The sequence below is a fragment of the Sprattus sprattus genome (assembly GCF_963457725.1).
Source record: "Sprattus sprattus genome assembly, chromosome: 15".
NCBI classification, from domain to species: domain Eukaryota; kingdom Metazoa; phylum Chordata; class Actinopteri; order Clupeiformes; family Clupeidae; genus Sprattus; species Sprattus sprattus.
In genome coordinates this window covers 5,010,395-5,025,394 of record NC_137913.1, presented here as the reverse complement: position 1 = coordinate 5,025,394, position 15,000 = coordinate 5,010,395, and the positions used below count along the sequence as shown (strand labels likewise).

General features: G+C 40.9%; 1 protein-coding gene across 5 annotated transcripts in view; it reads right to left on the bottom strand.

Annotated features, from left to right (window-relative positions):
- Positions 1-1,343: 1,343 nt before the first annotated feature.
- Positions 1,344-15,000, bottom strand: part of agtpbp1 (ATP/GTP binding carboxypeptidase 1) — a 46,069-nt gene continuing 32,412 nt past the window's right edge. For all 5 annotated transcript variants that reach the window (XM_080852875.1, XM_080852874.1, XM_080852873.1 and 2 more), the window contains 2 exons: positions 7,706-7,884; positions 1,344-2,764 (listed from right to left, as the gene is read on the bottom strand). In XM_080852875.1, coding sequence (XP_080709001.1) covers positions 2,614-2,764; positions 7,706-7,884 — 330 coding nt within the window. In that variant the 3' untranslated portion in view covers positions 1,344-2,613. The remainder of the gene's footprint in view (positions 2,765-7,705; positions 7,885-15,000) is intronic.

The following is a 15,000-nucleotide window of genomic DNA, read 5'->3' as shown; positions in this document are numbered from 1 at the left end:
CTCCCTGAGCAAACTTTGGAGAGGCTTTCGTACGGGACTTAAAAAATTAGAAAGGCACACGACAGCCACTCCTCGGAGAGACTCGGAGAGAGCGGTTTAAACCGTTCCCTGTGTCCGACTCCGTGTAATCAGAGCAGTATGAACTTCCCTTTAGGCCTTCAGATCCAACAGCAGCACAGCTGACAGCTAGGGTGTTATGTGAAGACTCTGCTGTGTGTGTGTGTGTGTGTGTGTGTGTGCGTGTTGTGTGCGTGTGCGTGTGCGTGTGTCTGTCTGTGTCTGTGTGTGTGTGTGTGTGTGTGTGTGTGTGTCTGTGTCTGTATCTGTGTGTGTGTGTGTGTGTGTGTGTGTGTGTGTGTGTGTGTGTGTGTGTGTGTGTGGGTGTGTGTGAGAGAGAGAGAGCGAGAGAGAGAGATAGAGGGACAGCTAGGGTGTTTTGTGAAGACTCTCCTGCTGGCTGAGGTCTACAGAGACAGACCAGTTTGGGATGAAGAAAACAGCTACGAGTTTTACCACAGTGAAAAGCTTAAATGCTGTCAGTCAACTGGTTTTTGTTTAGTTTTGTTTGTAAGGTTTCCCCAAGTAAATGTCAACACTCCTGAAGATGTTTTAAGTGCAAGCAATTACGTTTTGTTTACCAAATCATGGTCAGATTCAACTACTTCCATGTCCGTCTTAACAAACTGAATATCCCGGAATAGTCTAACGAGCTAAATCAGGTGCAGTAAATCTGTAATAGTCACCTGTAGATCAGTCAAGCCCTGTTCGATAGGGCAGGTTTTTTCTCTGCAGTGTCATCGTTATGAACCTGAACTCAGCAGGTTTTATTGTAGGACACAACACCAGCCACAACGAGGACTCGATAGATCTGAAGTAACAGTATCAGGTCTGGCTATCCTTATATGTCTTTCAATTGATGGCTTTAAGGGGTCAAATCTACTCAGTGGCATTGGGTCAATGAGGTAGAGAGAGTGAGACACACAGAGAGAGGAGACGTGAGAGAAACAGGAATAGGGAGTGAAGTGAGACACAGAGAGAGGAGACGTGAGACGTGAGAGAAACAGGAATAGGAAGTGTGTGTGTGTGTGTGTGTGTGTGTGTGTGTGTGTGTGTGTGTGTGTGTGTGTGTGTGTGTGTGTGTGTGTGTGTGTGTGTGTGTGTGTGTGTGTGTGTGTGTGTGTGTGTGTGTGTGTGTGTGTGTGTGTGTGTGTGTGTGTGTGTGTGTGTGCGTGTGTGTGTGTGCGTGCGTGTGTGTGCGTGCGTGTGTGTGTGCGTGTGTGTGTGTGTGCGTGTGTGTGTGTGTGTGTGTGTAAGTGAGACAAGGAGGACCTGAAGCGGCTGAGCAGTGGCCAGGCAATCTCCAGCCTTTTTATTTCCCATAATTCCACTGAAATCTTTCACATGTAACATAGCGCCATCAAAGCTAACATCACGGTTTTTTTGTTGTTTTGTTTAGTTTTTTTTTTTGCTTTGTGTATTTCTCTCCACTCAAATATTTGGGCACTTCCAACGGATCATTCACACAAACACATGTGCTAACTCACTCCCAGTCAGACTCACACACTCACACACACTGTACTTCATGACACAGGGCTTTATCACAAAAATCAATAAAAGAAATAAATTAAGAAAGGCAACATTCAGAAGTCATGCACTACTGTACAATAACCCAAACATATCTACAGCTAAAACAAACAAACAGACACACACAAAAAAAAAACAAAAAAAAAAGATCCTTTCCCAATGGAACATCGTCTCCACAGCAACAACATCTCTGTGGGCATGTCATCTCCATGGAGACCTCATTCCACCAATGAGATCATCCTCCCAAAGACAGGTGCGGAGACAGAAAGTACTATAGGTATGTGTGTGTGTGTGCTGTGTTCACAAAAACACTCATCTGAAGTGACACACCCAGCAGGAGCAACACTGGCAGGAGTGACCTGCTGACCTGGCTTAGTGCATGAGTATACATAGATAGGCTTTACAGGATAGTGAAAGGCTTTATAGTACATTCATGTTCTGTGTAGTTCGTGTGTGTGTGTGTGTGTGTGTGTGTGTGTGTGTGTGTGTGTGTGTGTGGTGCCTGTAAAAACATGTTCTCTTTGTGTAATTCTGCAGCAGGTCTAATGTGCCGTCTTTCAAATGCATACCATTATACTCTAAGAGTACATGTGTTTGTGTGCGCGCGTGCGTGTGTGTGTGTGCGCGCGTGTGTGTGTGTGTTCGTAATGCTGTTATCTCATAGTTAAGTTTGTGTTCTTTCCTGTCATACTGAACAGGACCATTCAGGTGTTCAGGTGAGGCAATAGTGGTCAGTTGAGACCAGGTGAGAGACAGCAGTGTTCAAGTAACACAGGTGCTCAGGTTGTTCAGGTACCTAGATAAGCCTGGATGTTCAGGTATCTCACATGAGGCTGGGTGTTCCAGCAAGGCTGAGCAGTAAGGTGAGGTGAGTTGTTCAGGTATAACAGGTGCTACTGGGTGTCAATACTAAATGGTGTGCAGGTATGCAGGGCTGGGCAGGCTGTGCAGCTGAGGGTTTGGTTTGGTAAGTCTGGGTGTCTACGTGTTAATGCTGGGGTGGTGGTGGTCGGGGGTTGACGGGGACGCTCAGCTGAGCGGGTCCTTGTCGTTGAGCTCGGAGTCGGACAGCGGCTCGGCGGGGTCCTGAGGGTCGTGGTCCGTGTCGCTCTCGGCGCTGTAGTCCACCTCCTCCTCCTCCAGCGCCGGCTCGTCCTCCGCTAACACGTACGTTGTGGGGCTACAGTGGCACAGGAGGTAGAGAAGTCGTTTAGTAAACAAAGGTTGCTAGTTCCGCTAACACGTACGTTGTGGGGCTACAGTGGTACAGGAGGTAGAGAAGTCGTTTAGTAAACAAAGGTGGCTAGTTCCGCTAACACGTACGTGGTGGGGCTACAGTGGCACAGGAGGTAGAGAAGTCGTTTAGTAAACAAAGGTGGCTAGTTCCGCTAACACGTACGTGGTGGGGCTACAGTGGCACAGGAGGTAGAGAAGTCGTTTAGTAAACGAAGGTTGCTAGTTCCGCTAACACGTACGTGGTGGGGCTACAGTGGTACAGGAGGTAATCTAAACTAAAAGTCGTTTAGTAATCAGAAGGACGTAGTTCGATTCCCTGTCGAAGTGTCCTTGAGCAAGACACTGAACCCCTAATTGCTCCTGATGCGCAGTGTACCATCAGTGTACAAATTTAAAATGTGTATACATCCTTTTAAGTCGTTTTGGATAAAAGCGTCTGCTAAATGACTAAATGAAATGGGGCTAGCCATCAGTCAACAGGAGGAGAAGTCAGAGCATTTCAGCCATCTTAAAAAAATCTTCATGTGAGACTAAATTTAAAAATACTCTATATAATAAACTAATAAAATTCATGTCATAAAATGTCAACACTACATGTCACACACCACAGATCCTAAGTGTCTACTATGTAACTATGTTATTTTGATGTAAACAAAGCTGAGTTTACATTCAGGTGGTATCAGTCATTCAAGCTATGAATAGCTTTGAGTAATGAAAATGGAATTATACCAATGTAGCTATCGATTTAGATTAAATTAGATTATAGATTTTCATATTGAAATATGTATATATCAGGTTACCAAACAACATCTGTGGAGTCAAGTTTAGCTAATCTTTGCCTCTAATGCTATGATGTATGAGTTACGACAGACAATGTTGGGCCCCAACATTAAGAATCAAGATTTCAAAGGCGTGGTGAAGAAGCAGATTTGGCTGAGGTTGGGGAGATGTCCAGAAACCTTACACAAAGGATCCGCTGACCGTGGGAAGAGTAAGTGTGCTTTTCAAAGCAAGACTCATGGCTTCCTAGACTACTGAGCTACCAGCAATTAGGTTTTTCGCATGAAAAACAGTTATTGAAAAAAGCGAGCATATTTAGCTAGACCGCTAACTGCCCTCTCCTGTTCTCCAAACTGAATCTCTGGGTTGTTTCCTTGTGTTTCGCGGGCGCACCCATAGTCTACTTTTAGTTTTTCATCCACAGGAACCGTTGACGGTCTGTTGCCTCTTCGCCTCTCCGGCTCATGTTACAACACTTTCAGCTCATGAAATGAACACTCCTAATAAAACTATTCACACCTGGGTTTATAAGATCAACACCATCACTCCTAATAAAACTATTAACACCTGGGTTTATGAGATCAACACCATCACTCCTAATAAGACTGCTCGTCATGTCATCAACACTTGGCATGTCTCCAACAGTCATCAACAGTCTTGGCATGTTGATGACTGCTTTCGCTTGGACATGCTAGACACATTTAGTAACGCTTGACTGCACTGCTCCTGCTCACAGCTCTGTTCAAATATACTCATGTTTTAAATCCACTCATGCGTATTAAAATAACAGTATGTAGCAATTGTACTTTAGGGTTAGGGTTAGGATTAGCAATTTAACCTTAAAATAACAGCTTAAAAAAATTGGGGGCACTACAATGACGTTTAATATGGAGAATGGCCTCTGTGCCATTGACATACCAGGGTCCGTAGGTATGTTACTTCGCTATGTAAGTTTCTGGAAGTCGCTCGAGTGCTACTCTCTGCCGGACTAGTAAGTAACTTATTTGCCGTCTTGCTTTGTTTTGTGTTGCACTTGCTTGATGTTTAACTCTGTTAGGAAAGTTGTTGACTCACTAATTTGTCATAGTGTCAAAGTAAGCAAATTTCAACAGGTTTCGCCGCTAGCATCTTCTAACAATTAGAAATTTCTTGGTTGTGCTGCTTTAACACTGGTCCTGATGCAATTACACTACATTACCCCTGGTAGTAACACACATTCTGATTGGTCCTGGACCCATCTTCTGTATTATTATGCTTGTGATGAGGGCAAATGATCGGGGCACGTTCACAACAGCAAACGAAGGCAAATGGCGAACAAACATGGACTCTGGTTACCATTTAAATGGAACAATTTGAAATGTTTACAAAAACAAATGTTCAAATATAAAGGTTCAAAGAAACCTCGCCGTTTGACTCTTATTGCCCAATCTGAACGCACCCAGTTGTTTTCTTTGTGATGGGGCGGGTGTGGGAGAGTGTCGTCCGTTTTTGAGTATATTTAACTTGTGCTTCTTAACTCCTGGGATGTTTAAACCTGGTGGGTATTTAAGGAGGTGTGTTGGTGTGGTGTGTGTGTGTGTGGTGGTGTGGTTATGTGGTGTGTTGTTGTGGTGTGCGTGTGGTGTGTGTGTGTGGTGTGTGTGTGTGGTGTGTGTGGTGGTGTGGTTATGTGGTGTGTTGTTGTGGTGTGTGTGTGGTTGTGTCCCTATCTCTATCTTCTCCACTCTCCTTCCTGGATCTATCCTTCATCACTCCCTTCCTTTCTGCCTGTTTTCTTCTCCCTCTACACACACACACACACACACACACACACACTGTTTTCTTCTTCTCCCTCTACACCGTTTCTTTCCATCCTTCCACCACCACCACCATCCTTCTCAGTGGCAGGGGAGAGGGAGAGCTGATGAGGTTTTTATGGCTGCTGGTTAAGTGGTTTAAGTGGTCTGTGTTGTGGTGTGTGTTGTGGTGTGTGTATGTGGTGAGGGGGGGGTCAGGGGGGGGGGGGTGAGGGGAGGTGCGGGGGTGGGAGGCCCAGACGCTTTTGAGCCTTTTAATGCTTTAATGGTGCGGTCAGTGCCGTAACATGATCCCCCCCCCCCCTGCCTGTTAAAGAGACTGAAAGTGGATTATGAGTATGAGTGTGCGTGCGTGTGTGTGTGTATGTGTGTGTGTGTATGCTTGTGAGTGTGTATATGTGGGTGATTACCGACATAATGAGGAGAGAATAGACCAGAGTGGTTTTCTTGAGTGAAGTGTTAAGATCCCTGAGAGGCTGAACACTCCACCATTACTGTCCATTAGACAAGAGTTTATGCAAGAGTGTGTGTGATATGATTTACAGTCACACACACACACACACACACACACACACACACGGACACAGACAGAGATTGAGGGGGAAAGAGATTAAAGTTCCAGAAGCTTCTGAGACTGTGATATCATGATTGTAGTATGTATATATGTATATATGTGTGTGTGTGTGTGTGTGTGTGTGTGTGTGTGTGTGTGTGTGTGTGTCTGCTGTATGCCCAGGGATTACTAGACAAATAAAAATGAAAGGCAGAGACTAACAGACACACCCAGATGCAGGGATGGAGGGATGGAAAGAAGGACAGATAGATTGATAGTGCAATAGATCAATAGCTATATATTATCTATTGATAGCTAGATCGATCGATTGATAGATCGATAGATCGATACATCGATATATCGATAGATAGATGGATATTTCATTTATCCAGAGGGACATTTAGGAAAAGACATGAGACAAACAGAGGTACATGGAAAGGCTGGCACTCGCGTGGGCGCCTGAGCAACATGTTATTTGAATATGAATATAAAGATCAATAGCTACATATTATCTATCGATAGATTGATACACCAACAGATACACAGCTAGATATTATCTATCGATGGATTGATACACCAACAGATACAAAGCTTGTAATTATCGATATTCTGGATATTTGTAGCTTAACTGGACACACATCCTTTTTGCTGTCAAGAAACATCTTATGCATCCTTATGCCACCTTATTCAAAACACATATATACATACATATATACACACACACACACACACTAATTTTTATATGATTTTTAAATGATTATTTACTGGTAGTTTACCCTGTATGTGGGGTCTGTTAGTGACGTACATGAAGTTGTGTATGTGAATGCTTCATGTGTTAAAGGTGTGTAGGCGTGTATGTGTTGAAAAAGTGTGTGAAATTGTGTGTGTGTTAAAAGAGTGTCTGTAGGTGTGTATGTGTTAAACAAGTGTGTGAAGTTGTGTGTGTGTTAAAAGAGTGTGTGAAAATGTATCTTTTAAAAGAGTGAGTGAAGTAGGTGTAAGTGTTAAAAGAGTGTGTGTAGGTGTGTAAGTGTTAAAAGAGTGTGTGTAGGTGTAAGTGCTAAAAGAGTGTGTAGGTGTAAGTGTTAAAAGAGTGTGTGTAGGTGTGTAAGTGTTAAAAGAGTGTGTGTAGGTGTGTATGTGTTAAAAGAGTATGTGAAGTAGGTGTATGTGTTAAAAGAGTATGTGAAGTAGGTGTAAGTGTTAAAAGAGTGTGTAGGTATAAGTGTTAAAAGAGTGAGTGAAGTAGGTGTAAGTGTTAAAAGAGTGCGTGTAGGTGTGTAAGTGTTAAAAGAGTGTGTGTAGGTGTGTAAGTGTTAAAAGAGTGTGTGTAGGTGTAGGTGCTAAAAGAGTGTGTAGGTGTAAGTGTTAAAAGAGTGTGTGTAGGTGTGTAAGTGTTAAAAGAGTGTGTGTAGGTGTGTATGTGTTAAAAGAGTATGTGAAGTAGGTGTAAGTGTTAAAAGAGTGTGTGTAGGTGTGTATGTGTTAAAAGAGTATGTGAAGTAGGTGTGAGTGTTAAAAGAGTATGTGAAGTAGGTGTAAGTGCTAAAAGAGTGTGTAGGTGTAAGTGTTAAAAGAGTGTGTGTAGGTGTGTAAGTGTTAAAAGAGTGTGTAGGTGTAAGTGTTAAAAGAGTGTGTAGGTGTAAGTGTCAAAAGATGTTTTGTGTTAAAAGAGTGTGTGAAGTAGGTGTAAGTGTTAAAAGAGTGTGTGTAGTTGTTAGTGTTAAAAGAGTGTGTGTAGTTGTAAGTGTGTTACCTGGTAGTGACGCTGCAGCGTTGCGTCTCGATGAGCTCGTTCTCCACCTCCAGCATTTGAGTGTGTGTGTGTGAGTGTGTGTGCAGCTCCAGGGGAGAGGTGAGTCTGTGCAGGCGGAGAAGGGCCACACACAACTGAGCCCCCATCTCCTCCAACTCACGCGTGCCAATCTGCAAACCCTGTATGTACACACACACACACACACACACACACACACACACACACACACACACACACACACATTAGGAACGTCATTGTAACACACACATTATACTCATACATTAAACATTTTGTGGTTCCAGTCTCGTGTACATATTTACAAAGGCATACGTAAAATTGTATACAAATCACACACACGTCTAGGAGTCATTAGTGAAAATCACACACACACACAACAAGACACACACATACTCAAGCACACACACAGACACACGTCTAAGGGTCATCAGTGCAAATCACACACACACACACACACACACACACACACAGGCAGAGACACACACACGTCTAAGGGTCTTCAGTGAAAATCACACACACAAGCACACACACACCCACCCACACACACACACACACACACACCCACACACACAAACAAACACACACACCCACACACACAAACACACACAGACAAACAGACACACACACACCCAGACACACAGACACAGACACACACGCCAGGTTGTAAAGTAACAGAGGAAATGAAGGTCAAAGAGACAAGGTGATTCCAATTCGTAAATGAGGAAAAGACTCCAAGAAAATAAAGTGTTTTGATGTCCAACTGTCAACTGAGCACCACTGGATCAATAATAAGAAAGTGGAAGTTCCATCCCAGCACCCAGATGCCTTGTAGAAAGGTCTAGAAAGGGTTATCTCTCCCAAACCAACCATCCCAGCACCCAGATGCCTTGTAGAAAAGTCTAGAAAGGGTTATCTCTCCCAAACCGACCATCCCAGCACCCAGATGCCTTGTAGAAAGATCTAGAAAGGGTTCTCTCCCAAACCAACCATCCGAGCAAGAGGTTCACTGCTGAGGGTGAGATGCCACCACAGTCCAGCCATCACCCTGAAAATCAGTGACTGGAATGGGGTCAGGTGTAGAATCCACAATCTTGAGAGCTATCCTTAAAACTGTACAAGAAGGTGGTAAAAAGAAGCCAATTTTTATTTGATATAAATACAATTGAATTTAATTGGGTTTAATTGAATTGAATTGAATTGAATTGAATTGAATTGAATTGAATTGAATTGAATTGAATTGAATTGAATTGAATTGAATGGCATATAATGACCCTAAAGTGAGTGGTGTCACTGTCTAGTAAAATATAAGAAATGCTAACATCGGCTTAACACAACAGTCATTTTCTACAGTTTCTTTACAGTTATTGAGGTAACCAGACACAGGTGTATCTCTGTAAGGGTCCTTTTCATTTGTCGGGCCCTTATAAATCACATTCACAAACCTTTTTTAGTGGTGAAAGAAAGCGCTTTACTTTGTAAAGGCGTTATGTTGTTGCCGTCTTTAGCGATACTGGACCAATTTCAATCCTTAACTGTCCTTATTATACGGCTCTTCAGAATGTTCCAAAAAGTACCGTTGATTTGAATGGGCCATCCCTACGTCATACCCATACATTAATTCCTGCTAACAGACCTCTGCGAAAGATAACCGCTGTCATTGGCAACGGGTTTTGTACTTCTAATTCACATCTTTCATATCATTCCGCCAGAAGTCCAGTCATTTTAACGCAACAGTAGAGAGTAATTTGAAGTCAGCAAGTAATGGGTTGCTATGCAACACCTGAAACTTCAAAGTTCTATTTGCTTGAAGAACTATTTATTTCTAAACGGGACACATGAAACGGCACCTAAATCATTAAAAAGAGATATGTTGGAGGAATGTCTTCTATCGTTTTTGGCAAGTACCCGTATAATAAGCGGGATAATGTATTGTCCGTCGGTCATTCTACAAAAATAATTCCCTTCGGTACAAAACAACACCCTCCGCTGCGCGTCGGGTGTTGTTCGCCCCGTCGGGAATTATTTTTGTAGAATGACCTCCGGACAATACATTATCCCTTACTTAGTAACAGTTTGGACTTATAAATACAGCCCAGGTTGAACAATCCCAAAGTTTCACTGAGTTGATCTCTCATGGTTTGGGCCTGTGTAAAAAGCCAGTGTGTGGGAATGTTGTACAGATTAAATCTTCGCAATATCACACACACACACACACACACACACACACACACACACACACACACACACACACACACATACACACACACACCAGTACGTCCCACAATGAGTAAAGAAAGAAAGAAACAGGAGATGAAAAGAAGTTGAAGATCACACCACAGGGGAACCTTCACCAACCCTGACCCCCGTGGAGGGAGTTGAATTCGGAGCTTTCTTCATGATGACGCTCATAAATATCACGTAGATAAGATCTAAGTTTCACACATCAGGCCCGGTGCTGAGGTCACTCAGGGAGCACACACAAACACGCACACACACACACACACACACACACACACACACACAAACACACAACCACACACACAACCACAGACACACACACACAACCACAGACACACACACACACACACACACACACGAACACACAACCACACACACAACCACAGACACACACACACACCTCTCTTCTCATCACAGCATTAGCAAGAGCTCCATCACATGTGCATAAAAAGTGTGCCTTCATTAGCCAATAATCCATTCAGTAGTCCTGTAGCTCGTGTGGTAGCTGTCCATTCATGAACTGCATTTACCATCATTATTATTCAAACATTAGAACACACCCCCCACACACACACACACACACACACACACACACACACACACACACACACACACAGCTCGTGTGGTAGCTGTTCATGAAATGCATTTACCATCATTATGAATCATACTTCATAGCAGGAATCCAGCTGCAAATCTTATGTTCCCGAGTACTCATTCCTTCCTGGCTGCGATGTTATTTTCATGAGCGGATCAGTAACTGAGTACTGTAGAAGTACTGTACTTCTACACATCTTAGGTTCCCAAGAACTAAGGGTCTTCAGTGAAAACACACACACACACCCACACACACACCCACACACACAAACACACACACCCACACACACAAGCACACACACACACACACACGTCTTAGGGTCATCAGCCAGGTTGTAAAGTAGCAGAGGAAATGAAGGTCACACTACACATCTTAGGTTCCCAAGAACTCCTTCCTTCCTTATTCCTTCCTGGCTGCGATGTTATTTTTACGAGCGGATCAGTACTCACACTCACTCACACACACACACACACACACCCACACCCACACCCACACCCACACCCACACCCACACACACACACGAGAGGATCAGTACTCACACACACACACACACACACACACACACACACACACACACACACACACACACACACACACACACACACACACACACACACACACACACACACACACACACACGAGAGGATCAGTACGTCTATGCATAGTTCCCTCCCTCCTGGGGAACAGAACATGCCCTCCCTGTGATTTCCACTCTGGCGTCAATCAGACACGGATCCAAAAACACATACCTCAAAATCAACCATGAGTAACAAGAACCGACAGAAAGTTTAATTTTGCAACACCACAGACTCAAATATCACAGGACATCTGGTCTGGAGATCACACACACACACACACACACACTGCAACACGAGGAAACCCTAAAAAAAACACCATTATAAAGGAAACAGTGTGAGGGGAAATCCTAAAAAAAAAGGAATATCAATAAGTTGGCTAAAATGGACATTTGGAGGATATGATGTTCCAAAACAGCAGTGTTCCTTAGCAGACGCCAAGTCTTTTTACTCATTCTGTTCAAGTCTTTTTACTCATTCTGTTCAAGTCTTTTTACTCATTCTGTTCAAGTCTTTTTACTCATTCTGTTCAAGTCTTTTTACTCATTCTGTTCAAGTCTTTTTACTCATTCTGTTCAAGTCTTTTTACTCATTCTGTTCAAGTCTTTTTACTCATTCTGTTCAAGCCTTTTTACTCATTCTGTTCAAGTCTTAAGTCTTTTTACTCATTCTGTTCAAGTCTTTTTACTCATTCTGTTCAAGTCTTTTTACTCATTCTGTTCAAGCCTTTTTACTCATTCTGTTCAAGTCTTAAGTCTTTTTACTCATTCTGTTCAAGTCTTTTTACTCATTCTGTTCAAGTCTTTTTACTCATTCTGTTCAAGTCTTTTTACTCATTCTGTTCAAGTCTTTTTACTCATTCTGTTCAAGTCTTTTTACTCATTCTGTTCAAGTCTTAAGTCTTTTTACTCATTCTGTTCAAGTCTTTTTACTCATTCTGTTCAAGTCTTTTTACTCATTCTGTTCAAGTCTTTTTACTCATTCTGTTCAAGTCTTTTTACTCATTCTGTTCAAGTCTTTTTACTCATTCTGTTCAAGCCTTTTTACTCATTCTGTTCAAGTCTTTTTACACATTCTGTTCAAGCCTTTTTACTCATTCTGTTCAAGCCTTTTTACTCATTCTGTTCAAGCCTTTTTACTCATTCTGTTCAAGTCTTAAGTCTTTTTACACATTCTGTTAGGCCTTTTTACTCATTCTGTTCAAGTCTTTTTACTCATTCTGTTCAAGTCTTAAGTCTTTTTACACATTCTGTTCAAGCCTTTTTACTCATTCTGTTCAAGTCTTTTTACTCATTCTGTTCAAGTCTTTTTACTCATTCTGTTCAAGTCTTTTTACTCATTCTGTTCAAGTCTTTTTACTCATTCTGTTCAAGTCTTTTTACTCATTCTGTTCAAGTCTTTTTACTCATTCTGTTCAAGCCTTTTTACTCATTCTGTTCAAGTCTTTTTACTCATTCTGTTCAAGTCTTTTTACTCATTCTGTTCAAGCCTTTTTACTCATTCTGTTCAAGTCTTTTTACTCATTCTGTTCAAGTCTTTTTACTCATTCTGTTCAAGTCTTTTTACTCATTCTGTTCAAGCCTTTTTACTCATTCTGTTCAAGTCTTTTTACTCATTCTGTTCAAGTCTTTTTACTCATTCTGTTCAAGCCTTTTTACTCATTCTGTTCCAAGTCTTTTTACTCATTCTGTTCAAGCCTTTTTACTCATTCTGTTCAAGTCTTTTTACTCATTCTGTTCAAGCCTTTTTACTCATTCTGTTCAAGTCTTTTTACTCATTCTGTTCAAGCCTTTTTACTCATTCTGTTCAAGTCTTTTTACTCATTCTGTTCAAGTCTTTTTACACATTCTGTTCAAGTCTTTTTACACATTCTGTTCAAGTCTTTTTACACATTCTGTTCAAGTCTTTTTACTCATTCTGTTCAAGCCTTTTTACTCATTCTGTTCAAGTTTTTTTACTCATTCTGTTCAAGCCTTTTTACTCATTCTGTTCAAGCCTTTTTACTCATTCTGTTCAAGTCTTAAGTCTTTTTACTCATTCTGTTCAAGTCTTTTTACTCATTCTGTTCAAGTCTTTTTACTCATTCTGTTCAAGTCTTTTTACTCATTCTGTTCAAGTCTTTTTACTCATTCTGTTCAAGTCTTTTTACACATTCTGTTCAAATCTTTTTACTCATTCTGTTCAAGTCTTTTTACTCATTCTGTTCAAGTCATTTACTCATTCTGTTCAAGTCATTTACTCATTCTGTTCAAGCCTTTTTACTCATTCTGTTCAAGTCTTTTTACTCATTCTGTTCAAGTCTTTTTACTCATTCTGTTCAAGTCATTTACTCATTCTGTTCAAGTCATTTACTCATTCTGTTCAAGCCTTTTTACTCATTCTGTTCAAGTCTTTTTACTCATTCTGTTCAAGCCTTTTTACTCATTCTGTTTAAGTCTTTTTACACATTCTGTTCAAGTCTTTTTACTCATTCTGTTCAAGCCTTTTTACTCATTCTGTTCAAGTCTTTTTACTCATTCTGTTCAAGTCTTTTTACTCATTCTGTTCAAGCCTTTTTACTCATTCTGTTCAAGCCTTTTTACTCATTCTGTTCAAGTCTTTTTACTCATTCTGTTCAAGCCTTTTTACACATTCTGTTCAAGTCTTTTTACTCATTCTGTTCAAGCCTTTTTACACATTCTGTTCAAGTCTTTTTACTCATTCTGTTCAAGTCTTTTTACTCATTCTGTTCAAGTCTTTTTACTCATTCTGTTCAAGCCTTTTTACACATTCTGTTCAAGTCTTTTTACTCATTCTGTTCAAGCCTTTTTACACATTCTGTTCAAGTCTTTTTACTCATTCTGTTCAAGTCTTTTTACTCATTCTGTTCAAGCCTTTTTACTCATTCTGTTCAAGCCTTTTTACTCATTCTGTTCAAGTCTTTTTACTCATTCTGTTCAAGTCTTTTTACTCATTCTGTTCAAGTCTTAAGTCTTTTTACTCATTCTGTTCAAGTCTTTTTACACATTCTGTTCAAGTCTTTTTACTCATTCTGTTCAAGTCTTTTTACTCATTCTGTTCAAGTCTTTTTACTCATTCTGTTCAAGCCTTTTTACTCATTCTGTTCAAGCCTTTTTACTCATTCTGTTCAAGTCTTTTTACACATTCTGTTCAAATCTTTTTACACATTCTGTTCAAGTCTTTTTACTCATTCTGTTCAAGCCTTTTTACTCATTCTGTTCAAGCCTTTTTACTCATTCTGTTCAAGTCTTTTTACACATTCTGTTCAAGCCTTTTTACTCATTCTGTTCAAGTCTTTTTACTCATTCTGTTCAAGTCTTTTTACTCATTCTGTTCAAGTCTTTTTACTCATTCTGTTCAAGTCTTTTTACTCATTCTGTTCAAGCCTTTTTACTCATTCTGTTCAAGCCTTTTTACTCATTCTGTTCAAGTCTTAATACTGATTCTGTTCAAGTCTTAATACTGATTCTGTTCAAGTCTTAAGTCTTTTTACACATTCTGTTCAAGCCTTTTTACTCATTCTGTTCAAGTCTTTTTACTCATTCTGTTCAAGTCTTAAGTCTTTTTACTCATTCTGTTCAAGTCTTTTTACTCATTCTGTTCAAGTCTTAAGTCTTTTTACTCATTCTGTTCAAGTCTTAATACTGATTCTGTTCAAGTCTTAAGTCTTTTTACACATTCTGTTCAAGTCTTTTTACACATTCTGTTCAAGCCTTTTTACTGATTCTGTTAAACCCCATCAGTCGAAGAGAGAGCATTGAAGCACACAGACGTACTCTTGTGTTTACATATGCTGCATTGAAGCACACAGACATGCTCTTGCTCAGAGGTATTTATGAATCGCCCATGGCCACTGGTGAACACATATT